Source organism: Bos grunniens, chromosome 15 (genome assembly GCF_055505025.1).
Source record: "Bos grunniens cultivar Pamir isolate PY7600 chromosome 15, Bosgru_T2T1.0, whole genome shotgun sequence".
In the NCBI taxonomy this organism is placed as follows: domain Eukaryota; kingdom Metazoa; phylum Chordata; class Mammalia; order Artiodactyla; family Bovidae; genus Bos; species Bos grunniens.
In genome coordinates this window covers 55,041,072-55,067,882 of record NC_141179.1, presented here as the reverse complement: position 1 = coordinate 55,067,882, position 26,811 = coordinate 55,041,072, and the positions used below count along the sequence as shown (strand labels likewise).

General features: G+C 53.1%; 2 protein-coding genes across 6 annotated transcripts in view; both read left to right on the top strand.

Annotated features, from left to right (window-relative positions):
• GDPD5 (glycerophosphodiester phosphodiesterase domain containing 5) overlaps nt 1–9,208 on the top strand; it is a 90,562-nt gene extending 81,354 nt beyond the window's left edge. For all 4 annotated transcript variants that reach the window (XR_015142189.1, XM_086340874.1, XM_086340873.1 and 1 more), the window contains 3 exons: nt 888–970; nt 3,755–3,867; nt 8,289–9,208. Coding sequence is in view for 3 of the 4 variants with exons in the window: in XM_086340874.1 (XP_086197000.1) it covers nt 888–970; nt 3,755–3,867; nt 8,289–8,437 (345 nt within the window). In the remaining variant the exon portion in view is untranslated. The remainder of the gene's footprint in view (nt 1–887; nt 971–3,754; nt 3,868–8,288) is intronic.
• A 3,444-nt stretch (nt 9,209–12,652) lies between these two features.
• KLHL35 (kelch like family member 35) lies at nt 12,653–21,684 on the top strand. Of its 2 annotated transcripts, XM_086340870.1 has the most exons (7): nt 12,653–15,691; nt 16,660–16,844; nt 17,536–17,654; nt 18,571–18,759; nt 20,008–20,196; nt 21,132–21,316; nt 21,433–21,684. In XM_086340870.1, the coding sequence occupies exons 1-7, from the start codon at nt 14,820–14,822 to the stop codon at nt 21,572–21,574; spliced, it is 1,881 nt and encodes a 626-aa protein (XP_086196996.1). In that variant the 5' UTR covers nt 12,653–14,819; the 3' UTR covers nt 21,575–21,684. The 2 variants fall into 2 exon arrangements, with proteins under 2 accessions (XP_086196996.1, XP_086196997.1); XM_086340871.1 differs by having other exon boundaries at nt 21,132–21,455.
• Nucleotides 21,685–26,811: the final 5,127 nt, after the last annotated feature.

Sequence of the window (26,811 nt, the reverse complement as noted above, 5' to 3'; positions counted from 1 at the left end):
AGAGAGTGTAGCCAATGAAACCAGATTTCAATTGGTCGAGCATCTGAAGACTGGCCCGAGTGCTAGTCTCAGCTCTGTCACCAGGGGTCTTGGGGAGCCCGTGGTCTCCATCCACTGCTCCCACTGCCATTTCCCTGAAGTCATGAAAGGCAGATGGAGGGTCTCATTATGGCTAAGACATTGCCAGTGTCAGTGAATCATCTAGGTTTTGGGTGGTTATCTTTATCCACCCGCCCATTGTCCTTGAAAATCTCCAAAGGCTCAGCTCGGAATGAGATGGAATAACTGATGGTGGCAGCAGCAGCTACGAGTACACTAATTTTCAGGCCACAGGAGCTGACCAACAGCAGGAAGTGCATCTGGCCCGTCCCGGCCCCTCCTCCACAGTTCACCTGAGATCACGGGGGTGTGGGGCCTGGCTGCTCTGCAGGCTTTGCCTTCCTAGGCACCTCTCTGGCCCCCTGGAGGGGAAGCTCCCACACTCCACAGCCTACAATAACACATACCCTCCCATCCACATGATGCCACATCCATCCACACTCACCTGTGCACCTGCTCATCACGTCACACCCTCTCACTTATCTGTTTGTCTTTCGTATTTTGACTCTCGAGTTAAGCTCCCTTAAGCACATAAATCCTCTAGGTTTAGCACACACCACCACCTCTACTCTGACTACTGCATGGCTCTCTTTTATCCTACATACCCACACACACACACCCCAAACCCCAGGGCTACAAAACATAATCTCAAGATCCCAAGCCCCTCCAGGTCCTCCTCTGCCCCTTCTGAGGGTGACACGTGGTCCTCTTGTCCATGGGCCCTTGGTCTGGAGCCCTGGTCTGGACCAAGCATAACTGGAAGCTGGCCACGGGCCGTCTGTCCACAGCCCCCGGACGAGTACTGTCTCCTGTGGGTCACCGCCGACCTGATCTCCTTCACCCTCATCGTTGGCATCTTCGTACTCCAGAAGTGAGTAGGCCCCGACCGCCTTCCGTGGTCTTCCCTGCCCAAGATAGGCCAGTCCCCACCCCAGCCAGAGGGTGGGGTCCCATCCTCCTGAGCCCTTGGCTGGGAGACATCCTGACCAGACCGCCCTGTTCAGGGGAGAAGGAGGCCTCCCAGTGGCCCCCAGCCCTTCCCCCTCAGCCAGAGCCCAGTGGCTTCTGGAATGAGCACCTAGCAGGGAGCCCAGAGCCAGGCTGGGTGGGGAGATTTGCTGTGTAAACTCTTTGGTGAGTTTCAGTTCCTCTCTGGGCTGGTCTCCCCACTCCCCCCGTGTCACCCAGGGCCTGGGTTCCCACAGCTCCCGTGCCAGCGTTCCCACAGCTCCCGTGCCAGCTCCCCTCCACCCTTCAGGACGACAGCTGGGGTGGTGGTCACAGTGGGAGTGGGCTGGTCCCGGTGGGGTTTTACTCTTGACTGACGTTCTCTCTCTGCCCATATCGCTCTGATCTGGCGCATGTCCCTCCTCTCTCCCCTCTCCCCTCTCTCTGCTGCACTCTTGGCATCTCACAGCTATCACTTGATCAGGTAATTCTGGTGTGGTCCTCCTCCTCCTGTTCCTCTTTCTCCCTCTTCCTCACCATCCCCTTCTCCACTTCCGTCTGAAAGCCTGGCTCTCGCAGAGCCCTAGGCCCAGGTCCCCCTCCCAGGCCCGGCCCTGCCTGAAGCCTACTCCCTTTCCTCCCTCCCCTCCACTGCCCTGCAGCCCTCCCTCTCTCTCCCCATTTTCGTGTGTGTCCCCCTGCTCTCTCTTCCTCCCGCAGACATTTCCTTGCAGGTTGCTGACCTGGCCTCTCTCAGCACCAAAGTGTCTCCCTCTGTGGAGGGAGTTCTGCCTGGGCAAAACCCCCCCGCGCCTCCCGCCACAGCCTGGCACTTTGGGCGAGGCCTTTCCAACGCCCGGAGCACAGCCTACCAAGTTCTGTCTCTCCCTGCCCACCTGTTGCCCTCCCGTCTCCCAGTTTGCCTTTTCCATCGCTCGCTCTGTTTATCTTTCTCTCTTACCTCTTTCACTTTCTGTCTCTGACTCTGACCCTACCCCTCTCCCCTATATGCACCGTCTTCCCTGCTCTCCCCTGGGAGGAGACCCCAGTGGTTGAGCTTCCTGTCCTAGATGTACCTCGCTGCAGAGACCCGGGCCTGACACTTCCCTCCTGGGTTTAATGTTGATTTTCAAGATGAGAGGTCCCCCTTGGTCAGGTGCCTCCTAGGTCAAGCACCTTCACTGACCAGCTTCTAGGAGGAGGAGCCCTGGGCTCCCTGACTGTGGGACTGAGCCCAGAGAAGGGCCGTTTACCTGGGATTTCCACCATCCTCTCCGTCGGCAGATGTCCACCCGTGCTGGCTGGTGCTGTGCTGGGCCTGTGGCAAGGAGTCGGGTCTTCCGCCCGGAGCCCCAGGGTTCTCCGTGGGCATGCTGGGCCACTCGCAATACCGTCAGGGCGACATGATTGTCTTCCTGGGGGTCAGGCTAGGCCTGATGGAGGAGAGGACCCTGGGGGAGATCATTTCCCTGTAGGCCTCATTTTTCCTTTCATTCACTCAATAGTTCTTATAGCACCCACCACACAGCAGGCATGGGGGTTGGTGCCAGGCACTCAGTGATAAATGAGACCCTGCTGCTGTTCTCAAGCACGTGTAGGGCGGCCAGCCCAGCCAGAGCTCAGGCTGCCTGCCCCTCTGCCTCCTGCTTTCCCCGTGTCTGTCTGCTCTCTTCATCCACCTGTCTACCTGTCCATCTGTCTGTCCATTTCGGCTGCGCTGATCCCATCTGGAAACAATTGATTTCTCGTGGAGTCTGGGCTCCGTCCACCCACTCCAGCAGGGCTTAGGGCCCCAGGGGAGTTGGGTTTTGTTTCCAAGCTGATCCCCGCTTCCCTGAGTGGGGGTGGGGGTCCAGTGAGTCCTTCTCTCTTAGATTTCAGGAAAAATCTCTGTTCAGAGGCCAGGGATTTGGGGCTAATTCAGAGGAACTGTAACAACCAAAACTGTGCTCTGGGCTGGACCAAAGAAACTGAGTTCTCCTGGCTCCACCTGGTCCCTGCACACCCCATGCAGCCCCACCTCAACCCATTCAATTAATTTTGCCCCCACCTTGTCCCAGCCGTTAGAGGGATAACACTCCAGCCTGCCCCTTCCTGTTAGGGGATATGCACCCCACTCTTCCAGGGCTGTAAGAATGGAGCAGCAGCAGGCCCCACCCCAAGTCACTCCAGCACCCTTGCCTTAATCCCCCCGTGAAGACAAGATCCCCGCTGTCTCCCCTCTCCTCCTTCCTTTCCTTCACTTCCTCTCTGGGGTTCCTCACTGGCTTCACTCAGCCTGGTCCTGATGATGGGGCTATAGGCGACATTAGCTGGGACTCCCCAGGATTGGTTTGTACCCCAGGGCAGGTCATCAGTCATGCCTGTTAAGCCTGCGCCCCTAAATTTGTCCTATCCAAAGAGAGCCAGGTGTATAATTGGGGGCACCTGAGACATAACTAACCAAGCCCTAAGCATCCTCCTGGGCAAGGGGAGTGGATGTAGCATTCTGGAAGTAAGAGGGCTGGAGAGCCGTGGCTGAGAGTCAGTGGACTCTGATCAGGACCCAGCTCTGCCCTTCTCTGGGCTTCAGATTCCCCATCTACACAGTCAGACAAGATTCCTGCTGGTCTCTCGGGCCAGTTCCAGAGAGTCTGTGGAAGTGGGCATGATCCTGCTCCAAGGAAGGGTGGGGAAGGACCTGATGCCCACGGGGCCGTCTCTGCAGGTGGCGCCTGGGTGGCATCCGGAGCTACAACCCCGAGCAGATCATGCTGAGTGCCGCAGTGCACCGGACCAGCCGGGACGTCAGCATCATGAAGGAGAAGCTCATCTTCTCAGGTGTGCAACTCCGCAGACAGGTTGAGACAGGCTCTGGGCTCTGTTCTCTGCACCCCGCAAGTCCACACGGGTGTGTGTACATATATGTCACATGCAGCATGTACAGATAGGCACATGGCACAGACATATGTATACCCACCTGGTTTCATGTCACCGTGACACGGAAGCACAGATACACCTACACACACACACACCCTGCTCCACCTGCAGCCATCAGCTCCAGGTTCTGTGGCTCAGTGTCAGCCCCAGGGGTGGTGGGCTAGGGTGACATGCTGGGGTTGGGGGAGGAGTCTGCTTTGAAAGTCCATCCTGCCATATGCCTGGTTCATACAGGAACCCCACAAATGTTGATTTCCCCCCCTGCTTGCTGCCTGTTGACATTCCCAGACTGAAGGAGGAAGCAGCTGTACAAACAAATCCATGGAGAATTAGATATAACAGACGGGGATGCAAGGAGGAGAGGGGTTCAGCACTCCCTGGGGCAGTGAGGAAGGTTTCAGGCCCACTTTGTGCGGAGTGATGTCGTTGAAATGGAGAGGAATGATAGGAGGGGCCTGGGTGATGGGTTTGAGGTGAGGGCTGGGCAAGCAGAAGGAAGGAAGGGTACTCCAGGCAGGAACAGCATGTGTTCAGAGGCAGCGAGGAAGGCCTACTTGCTGGGCACCAAGAACTCCAGGTCATTCCGCACGGCTTGAAGGGAGGGCCTCTGGCTGATTCACCCCAAGGCGGCGCTGGGGAGGCACTTGGGCCTGAGTGTGTGGTCAGGAGCTTGGGCTTTGTTTTGGAAGCAGAGGAGGGTCACAGATAGGTTTGCCTTTGTTACAGTAGGGCTGTAGCAAAGTCTCACGCACTGGGTGGCTTAAAAACAGAGATGTATTGTCTCACAGTTCAGAATGCTAAGTCAGTCCATGATCAAGGTGTCAACAGGGCTATGAGGGAAAGATCTGGTCCTGGCTTCTCCCCTTGCCTCGCGGATGCATCTCTGTGTTTGAAGCTCTCTTCTTTGCAAGGACACCAGTCTGCTCTAACGACCTCACCTTAACTAATTACATCTGCTGTGACCTTATTTCCAAAGAGGATCACATGCGGAGTGTAGGAATATAGGAATTTGAGGGGAACGCAATTCAACCTCTTTTTTTTGAGGAGGGGGAGGCACACCACACAGCTTATGGGATCTTAGTTCCCTGACCAGGGATTGAACCCATGCCTCCCTGCAGTGGAAGCGTGGAGACCTAACCACTGGACTGCCAGGGAAGTCCCCACAATTCAATCCCTAACAAGTGTGGAGGGTGGTGAGTTAGAACGGGAAGCTGAAGGCAAGGAAAGCAATAATTCAGATGGAAATCATGGGCATGGAAATGGGTGAGGGAGAGGTAATTACAAGCCAGATGGCCCTGGATTCAAACCCCAGCTTATGCCCCTAGCTGTGTGAACAAGAATATGTTACCTAACCTACCTCAGCATCAGACATCTCATCTGTAAAATGGGCTAGATTCCCCTCACAGAGTACTTGTGAGGGTTAGTGCCATGCCTGGCTCAGAGGGGTGCTTGGTAAATGCTGCTTGAATGAACCTGCACCCAGAGCGGGTGGTTGTGGTTTTAGATGGGCAGGGGTCGGGGGGTGGGGGGTGGCTCCAACAACTGGGTGAACATCCATTCATTCAGTCACTCCTTTATTTATCCTTCTTTCAAGGCATGGCAGGCACTGCTCAAGGTGCTTAGGATATACAGATTCTTGCCTTTGGGGTACTTGATTCCTCCTCAGTTCAGTTCAGTCGCTCAGTCACGTCTGACTCTTTGCGACCCCATGAATCGCAGCACGCCAGGCCTCCCTGTCCATCACCAACTCCCAGAGTTCACCCAAACTCATGTCCATTGAGTCGGTGATGCCATCCAGCCATCTCATCCTCTGTCGTCCCCTTCTCCTCCTGCCCCCAATCCTTCCCAGCATCAGAGTCTTTTCCAATGAGTCAGCTCTTCGCATGAGGTGGCCAAAGTACTGGAATTTCAGCTTTAGCATCATTCCTTCCAAAGAAATTCCAGGACTGATCTCCTTCAGAATGGACTGGTTGGATCTCCTTGCAGTCCAAGGGACTCTCAAGAGTCTTCTCCAACACCACAGTTCAAAAGCATCAATTCTTCGGTGCTCAGCCTTCTTCACAGTCCTACTCTCACATCCATACATGACCACTGACAAAACCATAGCCTTGACTAGACGGACCTTTGTTGGCAAAGTAATGTCTGAGCTTTTTAATATGCTATCTAGGTTGGTCATAACTTTCCTTCCAAGGAGTAAGCGTCTTTTAATTTCATGGCTGCAATCACCATCTGCAGTGATTTTGGAGCCCAAAAAAATAGTCTGACACTGTTTCCACTGTTTCCCCATCTATTTCCCATGAAGTGATGGGACCGGAGGCCATGATCTTAGTTTTCTGAATGTTGAGCTTTAAGCCAACTTTTTCACGTTCCTCTTTCACCTTCATCAAGAGGCTTTTGAGTTCCTCTTCACTTTCTGCCATAAGGGTGGTGTCATCTGCGTATCTGAGGTTATTGATATTTCTCCCGGCAATCTTGATTCCAGCTTGTGATTCTTCCAGCCCAGCGTTTCTCATGATATACTCTGCATAGAAGTTAAATAAGCAGGGTGACAATATACAGCCTTGATGTACTCCTTTTCCTATTTGGAACCAGTCTGTTGTTCCATGTCCAGTTCTAACTGTTGCTTCCTGACCTTCATATAGGTTTCTCAAGAGGCAGGTCAGGTGATCTGGTATTCCCATCTCTTTCAGAATTTTCCACAGTTTATTGTGATCCACACAGTCAAAGGCTTTGGCATAGTCAATAAAGCAGAAATAGATGTTTTTCTGGAACTCTCTTCCTTTTTCCATGATCCAGCGGATGTTGGCAATTTCATCTCTGGTTCCTCTGCCTTTTCTAAAACCAGCTTGAACATCTGGAAGTTCACGGTTCACGTACTGCTAAAGCCTGGCTTGCAGAATTTTGAACATTACTTTACTAGCGTGTGAGATGAATGCAATTATGCGGTAGTTTGAGCATTCTTTGGCATTGTCTTTCTTTGGGATTGGAATGAAAACTGACCTTTTCCAGTCCTGTGGCCACTGCTGAGTTTTCCAAATTTGCTGGCATATTGAGTGCAGCACTTTCACAACACCACCTTTCAGGGTTTGAAATAGCTCAACTGGAATTCCATCACCTCCACTAGCTTTGTTCATAGGGATGCTTTCTAAGGCCCACTTGACTTCACATTCCAGGATGTCTGGCTCTAGGTGAGTGATCACACCATCATGAGTATCTGGGTCGTGAAGCTCTTTTTTGTACAGTTCTTCTGTGTATTCTTGCCACCTCTTCTTAATATCTTCTGCTTCTGTTAGGTCTCTACCATTTCTGTTATTCCTCCTACCCTCACTCAAAAATCCTCCTCCTGGGAGCCTTTCCTGAGCACCAGAGATGGGTTGGAGGGCCTACCCTAGTGTCCCGCAGCTCTCGGCAACACTGAGGAGCTCCTGGAAGGAGGAGCCAGAACAGGGCATCTGGGATCCTCAGGCTCCTCAGGCTGTACTTGACTCAGAGAAGCCAGAAGGGGTAGGCAGAATGAACAGAAGGCAGGAGGCCAGCACTTAGGCCTGTCAAATTCTGCACCCCACCCCTCACCTCTCCTGCAGTGCCAAAGGCCATTCACTTAGCACCTTCTGGGTGCTGGCCCTGAGGAATCAACCACAGGTATTACCCTCTGCCCATTCCTGGTTGAGAAGTTCTCTCTAGGGACCATCAGCCCCACCCAGGCACCCAGAGTCCCCTTGGGCAGGCTTCGCTCCCCTCAGCAGACCTTTTCTGAGGCTCTGCTGTGCGTCCAGCAATGCACCAGGCACTGGGAGCACTGATGCCCAGACCTCATCCGTGTCCTTGAAGTGCTCCAGCTGAAGGGGGCCAGAGATGGCGACAGTGCAGGTGATGGAGCAGGGGGAGCAGCAGGGGCAGGGGAGGAGGCCCCTCCCAGCCTGGGGGCAGCAACAGAAATGAGAAGAATTCAGCCAGATTTTAAGAAAAGGAGGTGATGTTGGGAGGTTGTGCCCAGGAGATAGGCCAATATGTGCAAAGCCCCAAGGAGAGTAAGTACACGGGTGCCACGCTCAGGAGGGTGCAGATAGTTCTGTGGCTTGAGAGTGGAGTTCCAGGGGAGAGGAGATTGAGGTGCATCCAGAGTGTTTGCAGAGACTGAGAAGGGCCTTGAATGCCAGACTCACACACCAATACCACACCTGAAACCTGAGGTTGCATCAGCCTCCAAGTGCCTGCTCAGGAGTTGCTGCAGGCCACGCCTCCCCACCGCATCTGCCAGCCCTCCTTATTTGCCCCCTCTCCTCCCTGCACTCACATCTTCCCTCCCTGTGGCCCAACAGAGATCAGCGATGGCATGGAGGTCTCCGATGAGCTCTCTGTGTGTTCGGACAACAGTTATGACTCGTATGCCAACAGCGCCACCACCCCGGTGGCCCCGCGAGGGAGCGGCAGCCGTGCCAAGACCCTCACAGACCGGAGTGGGCGTTAGCTGAAGACCCGTCTGTCCAGCTGTACCTCGTGTGGAGACCAGAGAAGCCCACAGAGCTGGCAGAAGCATGCTCGGGGCGCTAAGTCCACAGGCTCCTCGTTGGCTCCGGTCCCTTGTCAGCCATGGCCTCTCTTGGAGGGGCTCCCCTCTAGCCTCTCAGATGCCCCTGCAGGCCTGGGGCTCCTCTTTCTGGGAAGTTTGGGGCCCAGGGCCCAGGGCCTGGTCCACTCCTTGAGGCCTTCCTTTGCATCCTTACCTGGAAGCTTTGGAGGGTCACTGGGCTGTGCCATGCCCCCTGCAGCAGCAGAGGATGTGGAGCCTGCGTGTGCCCACGTGTGTCTGTTCTCCTGTCTGTGCTGTGAGGAAACCGCCTTCTCGGTGATTCTCCTGCCTCAAGGGGCTGGGCTGGGCCTCTGCCCCAGCACCTCCGCTCTTGCATCAGTCTCAAAGCACAAAGAAGCTCGGCCCAGGAGGAATGCCTGCTCCAGTGGCGGGAACACTTGTCTTCCCCAACCAGCCTCCCGCTGATGCTGGCCATGTCCCCCAGGAGCTGCTGGAGATGGCAAGAGCAGGCTCAGGGCTGCTGGATCCACACCCAGGAGAGATCCACAGACTGACATGACCTCAGGTTCCCACGTCAGTGGCCAAGAGCAGGGGCCACCTGGGAAAAGTGTTCAGGCATGGTTGATGGTGGGTTTATGACCAAGGAGGGCTGCAGTGGAGGGAGCCTGAGGGGCCTTGGCCAGGATGATTAAAGCTGCCATCTTGACACGTCTCATCTCTGAATTATCAGTGGGAGGGTGGGGACAGAGCCTGCAGGGTTTGGGATTCAGGTCCCATGACTGAGGAAGAACCATTCTCGGAAGTGAATGGGAGAGTGGCAGAGTGGTGGGCCCCTTCCCCGCCTCACATGGCACTAGGGCTTCCTTAAGAGGCCTGGGTTCGGGGGGGGGGGGGGGCGCAGTGCCCCATCCTGTGGTGGGGGAGACAGTCTTGGAGAGGTAAAGTGACCGTCCCTGGCCACACAGCTTAGTACAGCAGAGCTAGAACCCCACCCTGGCTGTGGACCTTCCGTAACCAGCTGGGAACAGTAAGGCAGATGGGGCGGGCTCCTGGGCCCACTATAGGACTGGGCAGTGCGACTAGCAGTCACATGAAGGGTTTCTGAGCTCCTGGCCTATGGAGGAACAGGCCCTTAGGAGACGCCTCTCCCCGACAGCAGAGGCTTGGCTTTGACTGAAGAGGCCCACTCCCATTCCTGGCACGGGGAGGCGCCTGGGCTGAAAGCCAAAATACAGCCCCTGGGACCACAGACATCCTTGTGTTTCAGTCCTCGGACCCCTGCCCTTGCCCTCCCTGGGAAGATGTCTGTAACTCCCATATTTGTCCTAAGAGTCTGCATGGTCTGGGTGTGTCCTAAGGGGGAACGGGGAGGCTGAACCCCAGTTCCAGCATTAAATAAACATGGTGCTTCGTGGGAACCAAGGGGCGTGTCTCTTCTCCAAATGGGGGCCTGCTGAATAGAATTCCTGGGGTCTGGAGGCTTCATTCAGAAAAAGAAATCCCTCCCAACGCTAGAAGCCAGACTGGGCCCCTACACTAACCTCTAGGACCATCCCTCTGGAAACTGTCGGGGGACTCTCCCTCCTTTCCCCTTTTCAAACATCTTCCTGGGGCAGAGGTCAGCTCCAGCTTTCCTTGGGCATGAGGAAGTGAGTGAGAGCTGGACTGTCTGGGTCAGCAGTGGGGCACACTGCACTACCCAAATGCCCCAATAACCCCCTCTCCAGTGTCTGGCAGGCCTGCTCAGGAAAGCAGAATCAATCTTTCATGCCAGCCCCTTCCTGTCCAGTCAGTGCCCCTAGGTCCACTGGGCAGCATGTTCCAGGCTCCTGGCCACACTTGGGCAACTTGAGTTAACCTAGAGCCTTCAGGAGCAGGGAGAGGGCCTGGGAGTGTTGAGTGGAGCAGCCAGTCAGCATCCCACTCTCACCAGGGCCCTATACTGGACCCCTGCACCCCCCAACACAGAGGCAGTCTGGCTGCCTCCCCTCACCCCAAACAATGGAAAGATGGAGGCCGTCCCCCTGCTAGGCAGATGGCTGGGCCCTTCTCCTCCCTCAGCTGAACCTGTGCTCAACCCTGGCTCCTGTCCCTTGACCTGGGGGGTTACTGAGAAGCCCACCTTCCCAGTGCCCTCCTCGTAACCTCCTCCTGTCTGTGGAGGACAGCCTGACTGCCCTTCACAGGGAAACAGGAGACAGGGCCCCTCCCTCCAGCCATCTCCACAGACCCACTCCTCTCTTGCTACCTTGGACCTTACTGGGTGAGGCCTGTCCAGGCTGAGCCTACCCTCCCCCTCTCCAGAGCCCTCTCTGGACCCTCTGTCCCCAGTATAATGGTGCCGGAATCTCTCACATCCTTTAACATAGAGCAACATGTACAATCCTTTCTTAGGGGGAAACAGGATACACCATTCCCTGGAGCAGAGTCCATGGAACAGACTCCCCCAGGCCTCAGGACACATGCTTAGCCATTGATCCCTCCCATTACAATTCCTTCCACTGACTCAGCTGGCCTGAGCCTTGCTGGGGCGGGTTCCATCCGGATCCCAGGTTCACCCGCTCCACTCCACAAGGCACATGGCTTTCACAAACCCCTCTTGATTTCACAGCACCCCGGTAAGACAAAGCCGGAACCACAACTAGACTACCAATCCTGCTGAAATGAAGAGCCGAGGCTAAGGGTTGGGCAGTTATCTGCCTGGAGCTGCACGCAGAATCCCGGCAGAGCCAGGGCCAGGTCCCAGGTGTGCTGCCCCATCCAGGTTCTTGTCAAGGCAACCTCCCCCGAGCCTGCTGCCCTCTTCCATAAAGGCAACCCCCCCTTGCCTGCCCCAAAGACATCAGGCCCAATGGCCTTTCATAGAGGCAGCAAATGATCAGACACCAACCCAGGGCGCCACCTCTCTCTGGCTCCAGGACTCCAGGCCGACCCAGAGCTGCCTTGTTCTCTCCCCCACACCCCCACGCCTGCCTGACTGTACTCCAAGGGTGGGTACCTGGTTGAGTGAAAGCCATCTCAGCTCATACCATACCACAGACCCAGGGACCATACGCTGTCCATACACGCAGTCCACGAGACACAGCCCCCTGTTGTATGCCGACAGACCCCTGTCACAGAGATAAATAATCACATAGAGATGCAGACAAAGACAGGGACATACAATGCCTGTAACCAGATACACAAAGTCCCACAATGACATGTCTGCTGTAAAGCAGGAACACAGACACTGCACAGAGTCACAGAGGCAGGAGGAAAACCTAGACCTCTAAGCTGTGCAGTCACATTCTTAGTCACATCTGCCCCAATGCCACACAGTCACCACATCCCCATGCACTCCCACACACACATACAAGTACCCTGGAACACCTGCCTGCACACACACACCCTCACATCCATGTATCACTCAAGAGCACAACCAGCTCCAGATCACCCCCAGTCTGGGCACATGGATCCCAGAGTTGCACAGTCGATCGATCCTACACCTACTCCCGGCTCCTCCCTTCTCCCCCTCCCAGGGCTGGTCCAAGAGCAGAACAAAAGCCCAGTGTCCCCTCCTCCCCTTCCCCCTTAACTCTCCCCTCCCCATCCACCCCCCCTCGACCGGCGTCCATCCCCTTTGTCCTCCTGCAGCTGAGCCTGAGCGGGAGTCCAGGCAGAGTGGCAGGGACATTGTGCCCAGGCTGCCAGGGGTGCAGGCGGCAGGACAAACAGGAGTGGTCAGTGCAGGAGCAGCAGCACAGAGTGCCCAGGAGAGGTCATGGCCAGGTAAGTGCCAGGTGCAACTGGGGACTTAGGCGGCAGCGCTGCCCTGGCTGTGTGGTGTCTACAAGTCTGAGTGTGTGTGTGTAGGTGTGGGTGTGAGTGTGAAAGAGAGGGTGACATGTCAACTTCTAGGGGCTGGGTACCTCAGTCTGTGTCAGGACCCTCAGTTTGAGATGCCTAGACTCTTAGCTGGGATGAGAGAAAACTGAATCAAGCCCTGCCCAGGGAACCCTACCTTTCATGCTCCAATGGGGTGTTCTTTAGCCCCCAGACGGGAAATCCCTAGGGCGGAAACTCGGTCTGATGTGTCAGTGTGTTCTAAGTGCCCAGTGCCGTAAACAGTAGGAGAATGAATGAAGAAAACACTGCTGCACTTCCCCCAAGGGGACTCCCTCCCTCTCCCCTTGTGCCAGGATGTCTCTGCAGAGAGAAATCCCTCCTGACGCTGATGAGATCTGCCTTCTTGGATCTCAGCTCAGAGTGGCTGCCTTCTCCACCAGTGGAGAGCAGAATGAGGGCAGCGTGCTCCCACGACCCCTCCCAGCTCCTACCAGTGTCCTGGGCTGCTCCTGAGACATGCCCCCACTTTGGCAAGTGTGGCTGAGCCACGGGGCATGCAGAGTCTAGAGCCAGGCGGGTTCAGGGCTCAGCCCCTCTACTTGGGCAAAGTAGTTAACTTGCTGGGACCCTGCCCTCCATGAAGCTCATTTCCTTTGATGCTAAGACAGGGGATCCGCTAGCAAGGATGGACCAGGCATAAACAGTGAAAGCCAGACTGACTACTAAGCAAGATCTGACTCCCAGGGCAAAGCAGGCTCAGAGGAGGCACGGCAGCTGGGATCAGAAGAATGGAGGGAGGGGCAAGGAGCAGAGAGCAGACGTCTGCTCCCCTAGAGTAAGTGGCCACATAAAGGAGTGAGCCCCCTGTCCCCAGAGGTATGCAAGCAGAGGCTGCATGTTCATAGTGGCCAAATCATAACCAATTCGTTACAGCCCTTCAGGCTATAGAATGCTTTCACAGACACCCCTCCTTTGATCCTCACAGCAACCTCTGAAGGGCAGGTTCCATCTATGTGACTGTTTCCTCGTGACAAACTTAAGAAAAGGAAGACTCTAAACAAACTTAAGGTTTTTGAGGATCAAATGAAACTATGTACATAAAAGCAACTAACATATGTGATGTGCTCCCTTCCTCCTGGGTAAAAGTATGTAAGGAAACATTTGTTGAGTTGGTACTATAAACCTAGCACTTCTCATACATTCCATTTAACAGTCACCAGGTCACAACCACTGCACAAAGGAGACATTTATGACCCTGTTTCAGATGAGGAAACTAAAGGGGAGGTGTTGCACAGGTCGCACAGCGAGCGAGGCAGTGGCAGAGGCAGGATCAGCACCTGGATTAGTCCTTAGAGCCAGTGTTTCCACCACCACCCACAGGGCTTCCTAGAGAACAGAGAACTTACTAGAAAGAGGGTCAACTTCCCTCTCAGGCTGGGCTCTTACCTCATGCCTTCTTTCCCTCTGGGTCTTTGCACAGGCTGTTCTCTCAGCTGGAGACTTCCTCCCTCCCACTCCTTTTCCTTCACCTGGCTAATTCTATCTGTTCTTCTGTCTCCTCTCAAGGATGCCTTCCCTGACTCCCCTCCAACTGGGTGCAGTGCCCCTTCTTAGCTCCCCTAATGTTCTGTATTTCCTCACAGAATCCCACCTCAATGGAAGCTCCAGAAGGGCAGGGACAATCTTGTTCACTGCCTTTCACAGACAAGAGCTCTCAATAAACACCAGCTCAAAATATTCACTCGACCTTGAGCAGACACTAACTGAGGACCTATTATGGGCCAGATCCTGTACTCTCAGAGGAGGGGCCGATACTAACTAGAATAATCAGGGTGTGGTTAATTGGGAGCACCTACAGAGATCCCTAGGTGAGCAGATGGGATGAGGAGAGGGGGTCAGTGCCTACTTTCCCCAAACTCCTTGACCAAAGGCTGCAGCTCCTGTCAGAGAGCTCCCATACAGGTATTTTGTATAGTTTCCAATAACCTCCCAGCTCTCTGCCTTTAGACCTTGGAGAGGTAAAGTCTCCCGGCTGTTGGTAGCCACGTGGCACTGCTTTATCCTTTGTAGGAGTCCCAAAGCACTGTCTATGCTTTCATAAATCCTTCCTTTATTAGAGTCTTCTTAAATTACCCCAGTTAAAAGCATGCCATCTGTCTCCTGCTGAGACTGACAGGGAAAAGCTTAGTGAGCCTGAAGCACAGAAAGAGCAATATGGCTGAAGTGGGTAAGTGGGGCAGGAGATGGTACAACTACGGGTCTAGCCCGTTGGGTAGGCAGGGACTAGCTCTTTGAGACCATTTGGAATCTCGATGGGTAGATGGGAGGGAGTGCGGTTGCATGAATGGGGGGGGGCACATGTTAAGATCGTGTATGCCTGCCTGAGTAAACTAGTGAACTAAAGAAGGAATGATGGAAGAGGGGCCTCTTGTCCTCTGGCAGGGCCCCAGCCAGGTGGATTTGCCGACGCTGTCTGTGTTTTTTGCCCGGCAGGATGCTGAAGGGCCCCGTGTTGGAAGAGTCGGAGTGGGGCTCCGAGGCGCCATGCGCGGGGTCCTGCCACGCGCAGCGTGTCCTGCAGACCCTGAACGCATATCGGCGGAGCGGCATCCTCACCGACGTGGTGCTGCGAGCCGGTGGCCGCGACTTCCCGTGCCACCGCGCGGCGCTTAGCGCGGGCAGTGCCTACTTCCGCAGCTTGTTCGCGGCCGGGAGGCCAGAGCGTGGCCTGGCCGTGGTGCCCGTGGTGCCCGAGGCGCCAGGCCCCGCCGGGACAGCGGTGGCCACGGCCCTGGCCGTAGTGCTCGACTACGTGTACTGCGCGGGCGTGCGGTTGCGCGCGGAGGACGAGGCGGCCGCGGTGCTGGCGCTGGCTGAGCGGCTGGGCGTGGCGGGCCTGCGTGAGGCCTGCGCGCGCTTCCTCGAGGGTCGCCTGCGCGCCGCTAACAGCCTGGCGCTGCGCCGTGTGGCGGCTGCCTTCTCCCTCGCCCCTCTGGCTGAGCGCTGCAGCCGCGTGCTGCGCCAGGCGTTCGCCGAGGTGGCGCGCCACGCTGACTTCTTGGAGCTGACGCCTGACGAGGTGGCAGCGCTGCTGGCAGACCCGGCGCTGGGCGTGGCGCACGAGGAGGCCGTGTTCGAGGCGGCCATGCGCTGGGTGCGCCACGACGCGCCGGCCCGCCGCGGCCAGCTGCGGCGCCTGCTGGAGCACGTGCGACTGCCCCTTTTGGCGCCCGCCTACTTCCTGGAGAAGGTGGAGGCCGATGAGTTGCTGCAGGCGTGCAGCGAGTGCCGTCCGCTGCTGCTAGAGGCCCGCGCCTGTTTCATCCTGGGCCGCGAGTCTGGCGCACTTCGAGCCCGGCCGCGGAGGTATGCCTCCCGCCCCTTGCCCCCCGCCCTGCCTTACTCAGGCTTTCTTAAGCCGCTCGCACAATCCTCCACCATCCTTTAATCCTATCGCTTGATCATGCCTCTTGAATGAGATTCAGTCATACATTCAACAGACATTTCATAGGCTTGATTCTGGGTCCTTGAAAAATTATCATGTACAAACTGTCTCGTGTAGTCTCAGGAGTGATTTGGCGACACCCATTAACCTCAGGGAGTGCGGTCTAGTAAGGGGTTAAAATAGGCTGCGCCTGGGGAAAAAATGAGAGGCATACTCCCACCCCTGCAACATCAGACCAAAGACTTTGGGTGAAGTACTCAGGATGGTCTGTTGTGCTCACGGGAATAAGGGACAGTCTGTCTTACTCATCAGTGTATCTCTAACAGTAAGCTCAGGGCCTGGAACAAGAGTACAAGATGTTCAGTATTTGTCAAAGGAATTAGGTAGGAATTGGCTAAAGGGTTTGGAAATTCTGGTGGAGTCAGAAATCTGAGGGGTCAGTGGGAGGGGAGAATGCTTTGCTAAAAGGGTGTGTACCTTGGTTCAATGGATTTCGTGATTAGGGGATGGGTTTAGGAGATGGTTATAGGAGGAGGGACACAGCAAAATTACTCCCCGATGGAGGTCAAGAGTAGGGGCTTGAATTCTAGCTCTGTTACTTTCAGCTATATAACCTTTGGAAAGCCAAAGTCGAGTAAACAAGATAACTTTTCTAAGTAAGGGTTAGGGCTTTGTAAGCATGCTTTTCCTGTAACTTAGAGATCAGCAAAATGCGGTCAGGAGTAATGATCAACCTCAATGGCCAGAGGGGAGGTTGAAAGTGGCAGAGTCAACATGGGGAGGATGGGGAGCAGAAGGGCAGCAGGACCGCACAGTGCAGTCGATGAGAGGGTGAAAAGGCTGAAACTTGGGTGTAGCTTAACCAGCATTGGGTTTGTCCCCATGCCAGATTCATGGACCTAGCTGAAATGATCGTGGTCATCGGTGGTTGTGACCGAAAGGGGCTCCTGAAGCTGCCCTTCACCGACGCCTACCATCCAGACAGCCAGCGCTGGACCCCGCTGCCCAGCTTGCCCGGCTATGCTCGCTCGGAGTTCGCAACGTGTACTCTCCGCAATGACATCTATGTTTCTGGTGAGGGCGGAGGCCATAAATGGAGTCCCACAGGATTGGCTCATCATTTCGCGCCTTGTGTTTTTCCTCCAACCAGATCCTTTTGATAACCTACAGTTGTTGATACTGTAGAGGTGGGCTTCCCTCATAGCTCAGTCAGTAAAGAATCTGCCTGCAATGCAGGAGACCTGGGTTCAGTCCCTGGGTTGGGAAGATCTCCTGGAGAAGGAAATGGCAACCCACTCCAGTATTCTTGCCTGGAAATCCCATGGACAGAGGAGCCTGGTGGGCTCCAGTCCATGGGGCCGCAAGAGTCAGACACGACTTAGTGACTAAACCACCACCGCCATACTGTAGAGGTACTGCAGAGCCAATCACTGGTGTGACTCCACCCCTTATTCAGCTGTGTTTACTTCAATTCAGATTAGTATTAACCACTTCTCTTTATCTAGCCTACCATGTGCTGTGCATTATGCTAAGCAGCTTATATTAGTTAATTCCCATGACAACACAATTTTACAGGGAGTCAACAATTTCCCTGTTGTCATGGCACAATGGCAAAGATCGATTTGATACCAATGGACTGTGCCCTCCCTGAGATTTGGGCCCTAGAGGTTCAGAGAATAAAACACAGCCCCTGCTGTCCTGGAGTGCCCTGGGGATAGAGGATAGCAAGAGGGCCTGGGGACAACAGCTGCTTCTCTCCCCCTAGGCGGCCACATCAACAGCCGTGATGTCTGGATGTTCAGCTCCCATCTGCACACCTGGATCAAGGTGGCCTCGCTGCACAGGGGCAGGTGGAGACACAAGATGGCGGTGGTGCAGGGGCAGGTAGGGACACCTCGCTGCTGCTGCCCTGGGCCCAAGGCAGAGATCTGTGGCCTTCTGGGGGAGGGCCCTCTAGGATCCTCTCTTTTTAAGAAGGGATCTGCTGCTGCTGCTGCTGCTAAGTCGCTTCAGTCGTGTCCGACTCTGTGTGACCCCATAGACGGCAGCCCACCAGGCTCCCCCGTCCCTGGGATTCTCCAGGCAAGAACACAGGAGTGGGTTGCCATTTCCTTCTCCAATGCATGAAAGTGAAAAGTCAAAGTGAAGTCGCTCAGTTGTCTCTGACTCTTTGTGACCCCATGGACTGCAGCCTACCAGGCTCCTCCGTTCATGGGATTTTCCAGGCAAGAGTACTGGAGTGGGGTGCCATTGCCTTGGGCACCTAAATGAAAAAGAACTTGCTCCAAGTTGCTTAATAATGGTAATGCTAATAAAAATAGTAATGACAGTACAGTCTGGTAGTCAGGCAGTCGAGGGTGTGAGCTCTGGGGTCAAAGAACCTAGGTTTGAATCTTGACTCCGCCACTTAAGACCAACCGGAAAAAAAAAAAAAAAAAACCTGCCAATTATCTTTGTAAGTTACACCCCAAATTTAGAAATGCAAATAAAATGGATCAGTTAAGTTAGGTGGTAAACCTTTAAGAAATAACTAGCTATTCTTACAGTAACTTTTATAGCTTGTCCATAAGCATTAACTTGGTGCAGGTTATTTTGCAGATCTTACCACATTCAGTACCCATCCTAGAAACCAGTCTCCATTAATAGAGGAAAATCTAAGGGAGGATTGGTAATGGCTGGGGCATAGGTGGAGCCAGGAGCTGGGATGCTCCCTGGGTGGGACAGTTTCTCCACACCCAGCCTGTGGCTGTGGGGCAAAGATGCAGATAGCCCTGACTCAAGGTGACCACCTCATCCACAGCTGTTCGTTGTGGGCGGCTTCGATGGCCTGAGGCGACTGCGCAGCGTGGAACGCTACGATCCCTTCTCCAACACCTGGGCGTCGGCGGCCCCGCTCCTCGAGGCAGTAAGCTCAGCCGCTGTGGCCCCCTGCGCCGGCCGGCTCTACGTGATCGGGGGCGCTGGGCAGGATGGCGTCAGCACCAACAAGGTGGGCCAGCAGAGGGCGGGGGAGGCCTGCTGTGTGCCAGGAGCCGAGCTACCTCTTTCATGGCCTTGTCCGTTTTCTTGATTTCATCGACAACACTGAGTCATCCTCCCCATATTTCAGGCAAGGAAATGAATTCAGAAAAAGGACCCCAAGGTCACACAGTAGGTCTGGACCTAAATGTTTGGCCTGGTGCTATACGGGTTTCAAAGATTTAAAAAATTAAGCGAGGGCAATGGTAATTAAAATGCTCTTCCTCCATTCGAAAATATAATACACTTATTATTGCAAATTTAGAAAACAGAAATAGAAACCATAATCTCATCAGGTAAGGATAACTACTGCTATTAATATTTGGTACATTGCCTTCGGGGCTTCCTCTGAACTAACTTTTGCTTTTCTGTTTCAGTTTCACATTCCACTAGTAAAATTTTCTATCCTGCTTTTTCTTCTTCAAAGTATTATAAGTACTTCCTACATGCATAGAAACTCTTCGCAGCCATCATTTCAATGTCTCTGTGATAGTCTACTGGGTGGCTGAATTATAGTCTATCAAATTTTCCATCTATCAAAAAATGTACAAATTTTGTACATTTAGGCTTTTTGTGAACAAAACATTGTGGCAGCTTCCTCCCTGCTCTGATGGCCTCATAGGAATGTGGCCCTAAAATCTAACTTTGCAAAATTAGGGCTCTCACCGTATTCCAGCCCCACTCCCAGCACACCTTCCTGGTGTGCCCCCTGGGCTGGCTGGGGGAATGCTCTTTAGCACCTGCTTGTGCAGCAGCTCGAACATTCAGAAATTGTGGAGGGCGTAAACACCTGTGGGCCTAGGCCGCCTATGGACAGCTATAGGAATGGGGGCGGCAAGACACCCCAGCTAGAACCTTGTCATGACCTCACTGCACCAGAAAGGAGAGAGGGTTGACAGTTTATGCAGCCAGGAATGCATCTCCACAGGGGACCTGCTCTGAGAACCCTCTACAGCACTAATGCAGACAGTACTTCTACCTCCTGGGATACAGACCTCTTCCTGGACCTTGAAAGATGAGAACACTTTTGACAACAGGAGTCCAGGGAGAGGGGCTAGAACATGGAACCAGGCAGAGCACACTTGAAGGGAAGGACCCAAGCTCAGAACTGGTGGACATAGGCAAATGTGCTGAATGAGCGCCCCCAACAGAGAGGAGAGGTGTGGGCAGTGGGGCAGTTAGGGGGTGACGCCTCACCACCGCCACTCCGGCCCCTCAGGTGCAGTGCTTTGATTCCAAGGAGGACCGGTGGAGCCTGCGGTCACCGGCTCCCTTCTCACAGCGGTGCCTTGACGCTGTCTCCCTGGATAACACCATCTATGTGGTTGGCGGCCTTATGAGCAAAATCTTCACCTACGACCCTGGCACAGATGTCTGGGGGGAGGCAGCTGTCCTCCCCAGCCCTGTGGTAAGTGGATGCTCCTGGGTACAGCCCTGGCACTGGTTCCATTGAGCAGGGTAAAGACTCACTTCTAAGGATCTGGATCTCAGAGGTAGTGAGTCTTGTGTCTGACTCCATGTTAGGTGGTTTTACATGTTCTCTAGTTTAGTCCTTACAATGATAATCAACCTTGGGCTTCAAAGGAGACTGGCCTTAGAGAGGTTGAGGCCACCAGCAAGGCCACATGAAGCAGAACCTGGAATCCCAGCCCCGAAGTGCTGTAGCTTTGGATGGGGAGCTTGGTCTCAGTGGCCCTGCAGTCTCTCCTCTCTGTAGGCCACTACCTGGTAGCTTCTTGTGGGAGGAGGAAGGAGGCGGAGAGGGGACTTGCTAAGTTCCCTTGCCTCATTGGTATTAGAGAAGGGAGCTGCTAGGCCCTGGATGCTCCACCTCTGCATTCCTTGCTCCCCGTCACTGTTCCCTTCCCTCTCCAAAGCTCCTGAGAGTATCTAGGGATGTGGATTGGTGGTCCTTGCCAGTTCTGATCTCCAGTTAATTCTAGGAGCCTAAGATTTCTGGCTTCTCTGAGATCCAAAGATGGTGGTGGTGGTAATTACTGTTATTGGAGTGCTTACTATATTCCAGGCACATGTAAAATGATTTACGTGCTTTATCTCATTAAGTTAAAGGAACTTTATGAAGAAGGTACTATTATTCTTATTACTCTGCAAGTGAGGAAACTGAGGCCCAGAGAGGTGAAATGACTTGTCTAAGGTCATTCATTTAGCAAAGGTCAGGCCAGAGCTTGAAGTCAGGTCCATCCAATTCCTACTTCTCTACCATCCAGACTGTTGGCTTATACTCTGTGGGTCAAGGTTTTGTTGTCTGGCCTAGCCAGCTAGGGACAGAGGGAACCCCTGGCCGGACCACATAGCTAATCATCTTTCCATCTGTCCACCCAGGAGAGCTGTGGCGTGACTGTGTGTGATGGGAAAGTCCACATCCTCGGCGGGCGGGATGATCATGGGGAAAGCACCGACAGGGTCTTCACCTTTGACCCCAGCAGTGGGCAGGTGGAGGCCCAACCGTCCCTGCAGCGCTGCACGAGCTCCCATGGCTGCGTCACCATCGTCCAGAGCCGGGGCAGGTGACTCATACTTGAGGCAGGAGGTGGGAGGGGAGGGAGAACTCAGGCTCACCACTGCTCCCCTTATGGCACCTCCATGTAAACAGCGTCTTAACTTACTGCCCCTTTTCTTGTAGAAATAAAACCTTCTTCAAAGGTCGAGTCTGTGTTCCAGCTCAAGCCTCCTTTGCCTGGAGAAGTAATGCCCAATATCTGCTCCCTGCTATGTCTCTTTACAAAGCACTTCAGCACTTCATGTTACTTCATTTACCTTCATAATAACAATGTGGACATTTAAAGAATCATGAAATATTTCATGCATAAAAAGAAATATATTTGTACAGTTTAAAAATTATAATAAAATAAATATCTGTGTTCCCACAACCTAACTTAAGAAATAGATCATTACAAATGCCTTTGTAGGTCCCCCTGTCTATTTCCCAATCCATCCCTTCCCATGTTCCTCCCAGGAATAGTCACTATTCTTGTATTTCAAATTGTGCTGTGCTAAGTCACTTCTATTGTGTCTGACCCTTTGTGACCCTATGGACTGTAGCCCACCAGGCTCCTCTGTCCATGGGATTCTCCAGACAAGAATACTGGAGTAGGTTGCCATGCCCTCCTCCAGGGGATCTTCCAGACCTAGGGATCGAACCTGCATCTCTTATGTCTCTTGCATAAGAGATGCGGGTTCTTTACTACTAGAGCCAACTGGGAAGCCCATATTTCAGATTATCAACAGTTAAAAAAACAAAAACAAAAACAAACTTTTAGTTAGCTAGTTACTAATATCTGTAAGAAAAGAAGACTCTCCCAAGGCCACATACTTAGTAGAAGGTAGAATATAGGATTCCTGAGGAGGGAAAAAGGGGTCAGATGGCTGTCTCGTCCCTGAGCCCGCCCCTTCCCCCACAAAAATACGCATTTCTGACTGCTGGAAGTAATATGAAGCCTCTAGGCGGAGACCTATCCTCCGGCTGGGGCTTAAGGACCCATTCGGGGTGAGGTCTGGGCTTCTGGGGAGGTAGTTCTTGGACGGTGGCATAGGGACAGAAAATCAGGTTTGAAACCTCCTTCCTTTCCAAAGGTCCGCATCTGGCTTGAAAAACTCTGGACTGAGTCTACGCATAGGCATCATGAAGTACCAGGCACTGGCCAGGTCAAGTGGGATTCTCAAGGTGGGGGCGTCCCAAGCTAGCGCTCGAATCTGAGATCCAGAGCCCTAGAGGTTTGAGGCGGGTCAGAATCGTGGGTTAGAAATTCTCCGCCTGGGGGCCCCTGAAACAGAGTTTAGGAAATCCAGAATGTGGGTTTATGGATTTAGGTGCAACCAGCAGTGAGACTGCACTCATTGCTGGGTCTGTGGGTTCAGGTCTAAGATTGTAAGTGTTGAGCCCCGGGGCCTGGGATAACGGAGTTCCTGTTAGAATTGAGAGGACGGATCGTGGTCCCAGAGGCTGCACCCAGGGCTGACTTTACTGGGTACCTCTCCATGGGCCCCTATTTTAGATCCTGAGAGGAAGGGTGGAAAAAAAAAAAAAAGAAGGTAGAATATACAGCCCACAGATTTCATGAAGCTTCAGAATCTAAGAGGCACTTCTGGTCAGAAAGCTTCTCCCTTTCTAAACCATCCTCTCCCATTTAACCACCTAGCCCTGCTGGCTCAGATGGTAAATAATCTGCCTGCAATGCAGGAGACCCGGGGTTCGATCCCTGGGTTGGGATGATTCCTTGGAGAAGGAAATGGCAGCCCATTCCAGTATTCTTACCTGGAGAATTCCATGGACAAAGGAGCCTGGCAGGCTACAATCCATGGGGTCGCAAAGGGTCAGACATGACTGAGCAACTAACACTTTCAGTGATAGATAAAATCAAAAATCAGACAACTAAAAAGAGGCATAGGCTCATAAGTAAGCAAACATGTCTGAGGACCAGAAACAGAACTGTAAAACGTAAGGCAGAAGCTCAAGCTTTTGGATTCAGACTCTGGGATAAAGGTATTAAAAACAGATTCCAAACCCAGGCTCGCTGCTATAAGCCTGGGCCAAGGCGGGGTTCCTCCACTCATGAAAGAAGCGGAAACAAAACTAAGACAGTTGCAGAACCCTGAGCAGACTTGGGGTCAAGGCTCATAGCAAACTGGAAGCCCAGGGTAGTGGGCACCAATGCCACAGGCCTCTGAGACACCAATGAGTCCAGCTCTGCATCTGGACATGCCACAGCCCCAGCATAAACGGGGGGCACAAGCTCTTGATGCCATTACAAACAGCTGGGTTGGCTGGGGCTCTGGGGCAGCAACATAAAACTGTCGGGTCGGGAGGGGTGTGCCCAGTGGAGGAAAAAGGGAACAAAGGATGGACACCACAGACTGAGGCGAGGCCCAGCAGAGCTGGCAGGCCCCATCTGGGGCTTCCCTTATTTGCACTCAGATTGCCTTTTGAAGAGCTATCATCTGCCCCTCCATCCCCTTCAGTACAGGGCAGCCCCATGCTGTTCTCCATCTTCCAAAGCCCCAGGGCCCTGTCTGCATGATCTCTCCAGCTGGGGCTGGCCCAAAACACCCAGCACAAAGGCCTGGGTCCCAGCTGAGCTCCTACCCTCCGATTATCCCAGATTAGGGACCCTGTGACCATCTGGACATGCTGATAATGGCAAAAGGGGAGGGCAGTGGGATAGAGGCCTAGCTTCAGAGCCTGCCTCCTCCCACCCAATGGAAAACACCAGGACAAGGCAAAGAAGGTGCTGTATTGCCTACCCAGGTAAAAGCGAGTGGAAAGTTAGGAGCAAATGCAGGGCAAGCTTTCCCCAGAGACGTGGGCATCTTCCCCAGGCTAAACACTTCTGTGTAGCCAGGCAGACTGCCCAGTTTCCCCCATGATGGCCATTTGTCCCAGTGCTTGCTCATGCCAAGTGCCAATGCCCTTTCCTGCTGTCTAGGCGGGTGTCAGGCCTGGGCAGACCTAACACCCTCCACCCCAGAGCTGATCACTCCCTCCCTGTACACTTAACATCAGCCCTCCTATCACCTGACAATTGGCCAGGCCTCTGTGTGACACCTCTGGTCTCTTGTGACACACTCATAGGATGCCTCTGGAAGAGAGGTGTTTCACATGGCTGTGTCCTCCAGTGCCTGGAACAAAAGCCTTCCACTGAATACCTTAAAACCAAGGTTTCCTGGATCTCTATCTCATAATACCTGTGAGGTGCTATCATGATCCTCTCTTCTCCCTCCCATGCTTACAAATGAGGAACTCAAGAGTTGGGATTTGCTTACTTAGGTCATGGGACGATTCCAGTTTGGGTCTGCCATCTCCAGTCTGCTTTCTCCAAGCAGCCCCTGCTAATCTGAGAAAATGGTGTGGGATGCAGCACCCTTTAGAAGCTCCAGCGTTCCCACCATGGGAGACTCCAGCCTGATGAGCGTATTGCCCCAGATCTTCTGGACTTGGAACCTGATGAGGGGAGACAGTGCTTATCCCTGGAGAGGCTCACAGGAACACAAGCAAAAGGTGACAGCCACAGCCGTGTCCTAACGTCCTAGGACGACTGCTTAGACCATATATACAGGGACCCCTGGCTCCTGGTCCACTGCTCTCTGGGCCCCCGACTGCCTGCCGAATGTGAATTGTTACCATTCAGTAAGCTACATAACTGGAGTTCTTAGTGGGCTTCAAAGGAACTAGGGAAACTTCATACACAACAGAATAAAACTTGGTATTACACAATCACTACATGGACTCACTGTTCTTTCTTACTGATGGTTGCACTGGCTCTTTGTTGCTGCGCTCAGCTTTCTCTAGCTGCAGCGCACTGCAGTGGTTTCTCCTGTTGCGGAGCGTGGGCTCCAGTGGTTGTGGTGCTCAGGTTTAGTTGCTCTGCAGCATGTAAAATTTCCTGGACAAGGGATCAAACCCATGTCCCCTAATTGGCAGGTGGATTCTTACCCACTATACCACCAAGGAAGTCTTGGATTCTTTTTAAAGTCTAAAATGTATCTATGCTGTGTATTTACCCACCCATTAGTACAGGAAAAAACGTAGTATCGTTTCCCATCTGCTGTATCAGGCACCCCTGGAGGGCCTGGAGTGCATCCGCTGCAAGTAAGGGATGTGCGTGTGGAGGCACTACTGTACTGAGTTAAGTTGCTGAAGAAATAAAAATTTCATAAAATATAGAAATCTCGTTTCTGAGGGAGAAAATAGAAAAAATTACCTTCTGAGACAGAAAATGTTGACTATCAGATCAGTCAGGTCTGACTCTTTTGTGACCCCATGGACTGCAGCACGCCAGGCTTCCCTGTCACCAACTTCCAGAGCTTACTCAAACTCATCCATCAAGTCAGTGATGCCATTCAACCATCTCATCCTCCCTTCAATCTTGCCCAGCATCAGGTGGCCAAAGTATTGGAACTTTACCATCAGTCCTTCCAATGAATATTCAGGACTGATTTGTTTTGGATTGACTGCTTTGATCTCCTTGCAGTCCAAGGGACTCTTAAGTCTTTTCCGACACCTCAGCTTAGCTCAGTTCAAACACTACAATTTTCAGCAACCACCTCTCCTGGGCCTTTACAGAAAACTTTCTTCAGCTTCAGAAAGGACTCACTCCTGGAAATGTGCCACCTCAGAGTAAGGAGAATGTTTTGGTATTCAGGCTCTAGTTCCTAGCCACAAGATGAAATATACATACACGAGCCCATTCCATGGAACAGTAAACGGTGATTAACACGATAGCTATTATTCTAGAGGGGAGTACTTTTACCACCGAGACATGGTCTCAATTCCACAAACACTGACAAAAACAACTAAGGTATTACTGTCTAGCCAGTAGAAACATCCAATGCTCTATTAAAGAGGGGACAACACAGATGTCAGTATGCTCTCAACATAATTTACTACCTTTAGTCTTGTAGGATTTGCATGCCAGCCTGTCCCTCACTAGTCTCACCTGAATCAATGAAGACAATCCAATTTCTTATGAATACATATCAGTATGTTGCTGCTGCTGCTAAGTCGCTTCAGTCGTGTCTGACTCTTAGCAACCCCATTGACTACAGCCTACCAGGCTCCTCCATCATGGGATTTTCCAGGCAAGGGTACTGGAGTGGGGTGCCACTGCCTTCTCCACATATCAGTATAAAACTCTTTAAGTCATCAGACTGAATGGTAGTTAATTTAAGTACCCTTTATACTTTACTAGAGGATAATGGTTAAGAGAACAAGGACACAAAGATGCAGATTCTGATCACAACTCTATAATGCTTAGGTGAACCTACTTCTGAACATTAGGCTCTTCAGCATTCACTTTCCCTTAACCCCGAATTTCAGGTTGAGGCGATCAAGGTGCTGTCCTGTAAATTATCAGCCTTCACCATCACCAGATTTACTCCCCCACAAGGAGAGGGTTACTTTGGTTACTTCTGCTTGGGTTCTCTCATCACACCTGCCCTCTCCTCACACCGAAACCAACAGGATTTTTAAGGAAAGCACAGAAACACTGGAAACCAGGCTGTGATC

Coding starts and splice junctions, on each gene's coding strand:
- KLHL35 (XM_086340870.1), top strand. CDS start 14,820: ATGCTGAAGGGCCCCGTGTTGGAAGAGTCGGAGTGGGGCTCCGAGGCG. Junction 15,692..16,659: donor CTTCGAGCCCGGCCGCGGAG/GTATGCCTCCCG, acceptor TCCCCATGCCAG/ATTCATGGACCTAGCTGAAA. Junction 20,197..21,131: donor CTGTCCTCCCCAGCCCTGTG/GTAAGTGGATGC, acceptor CTGTCCACCCAG/GAGAGCTGTGGCGTGACTGT.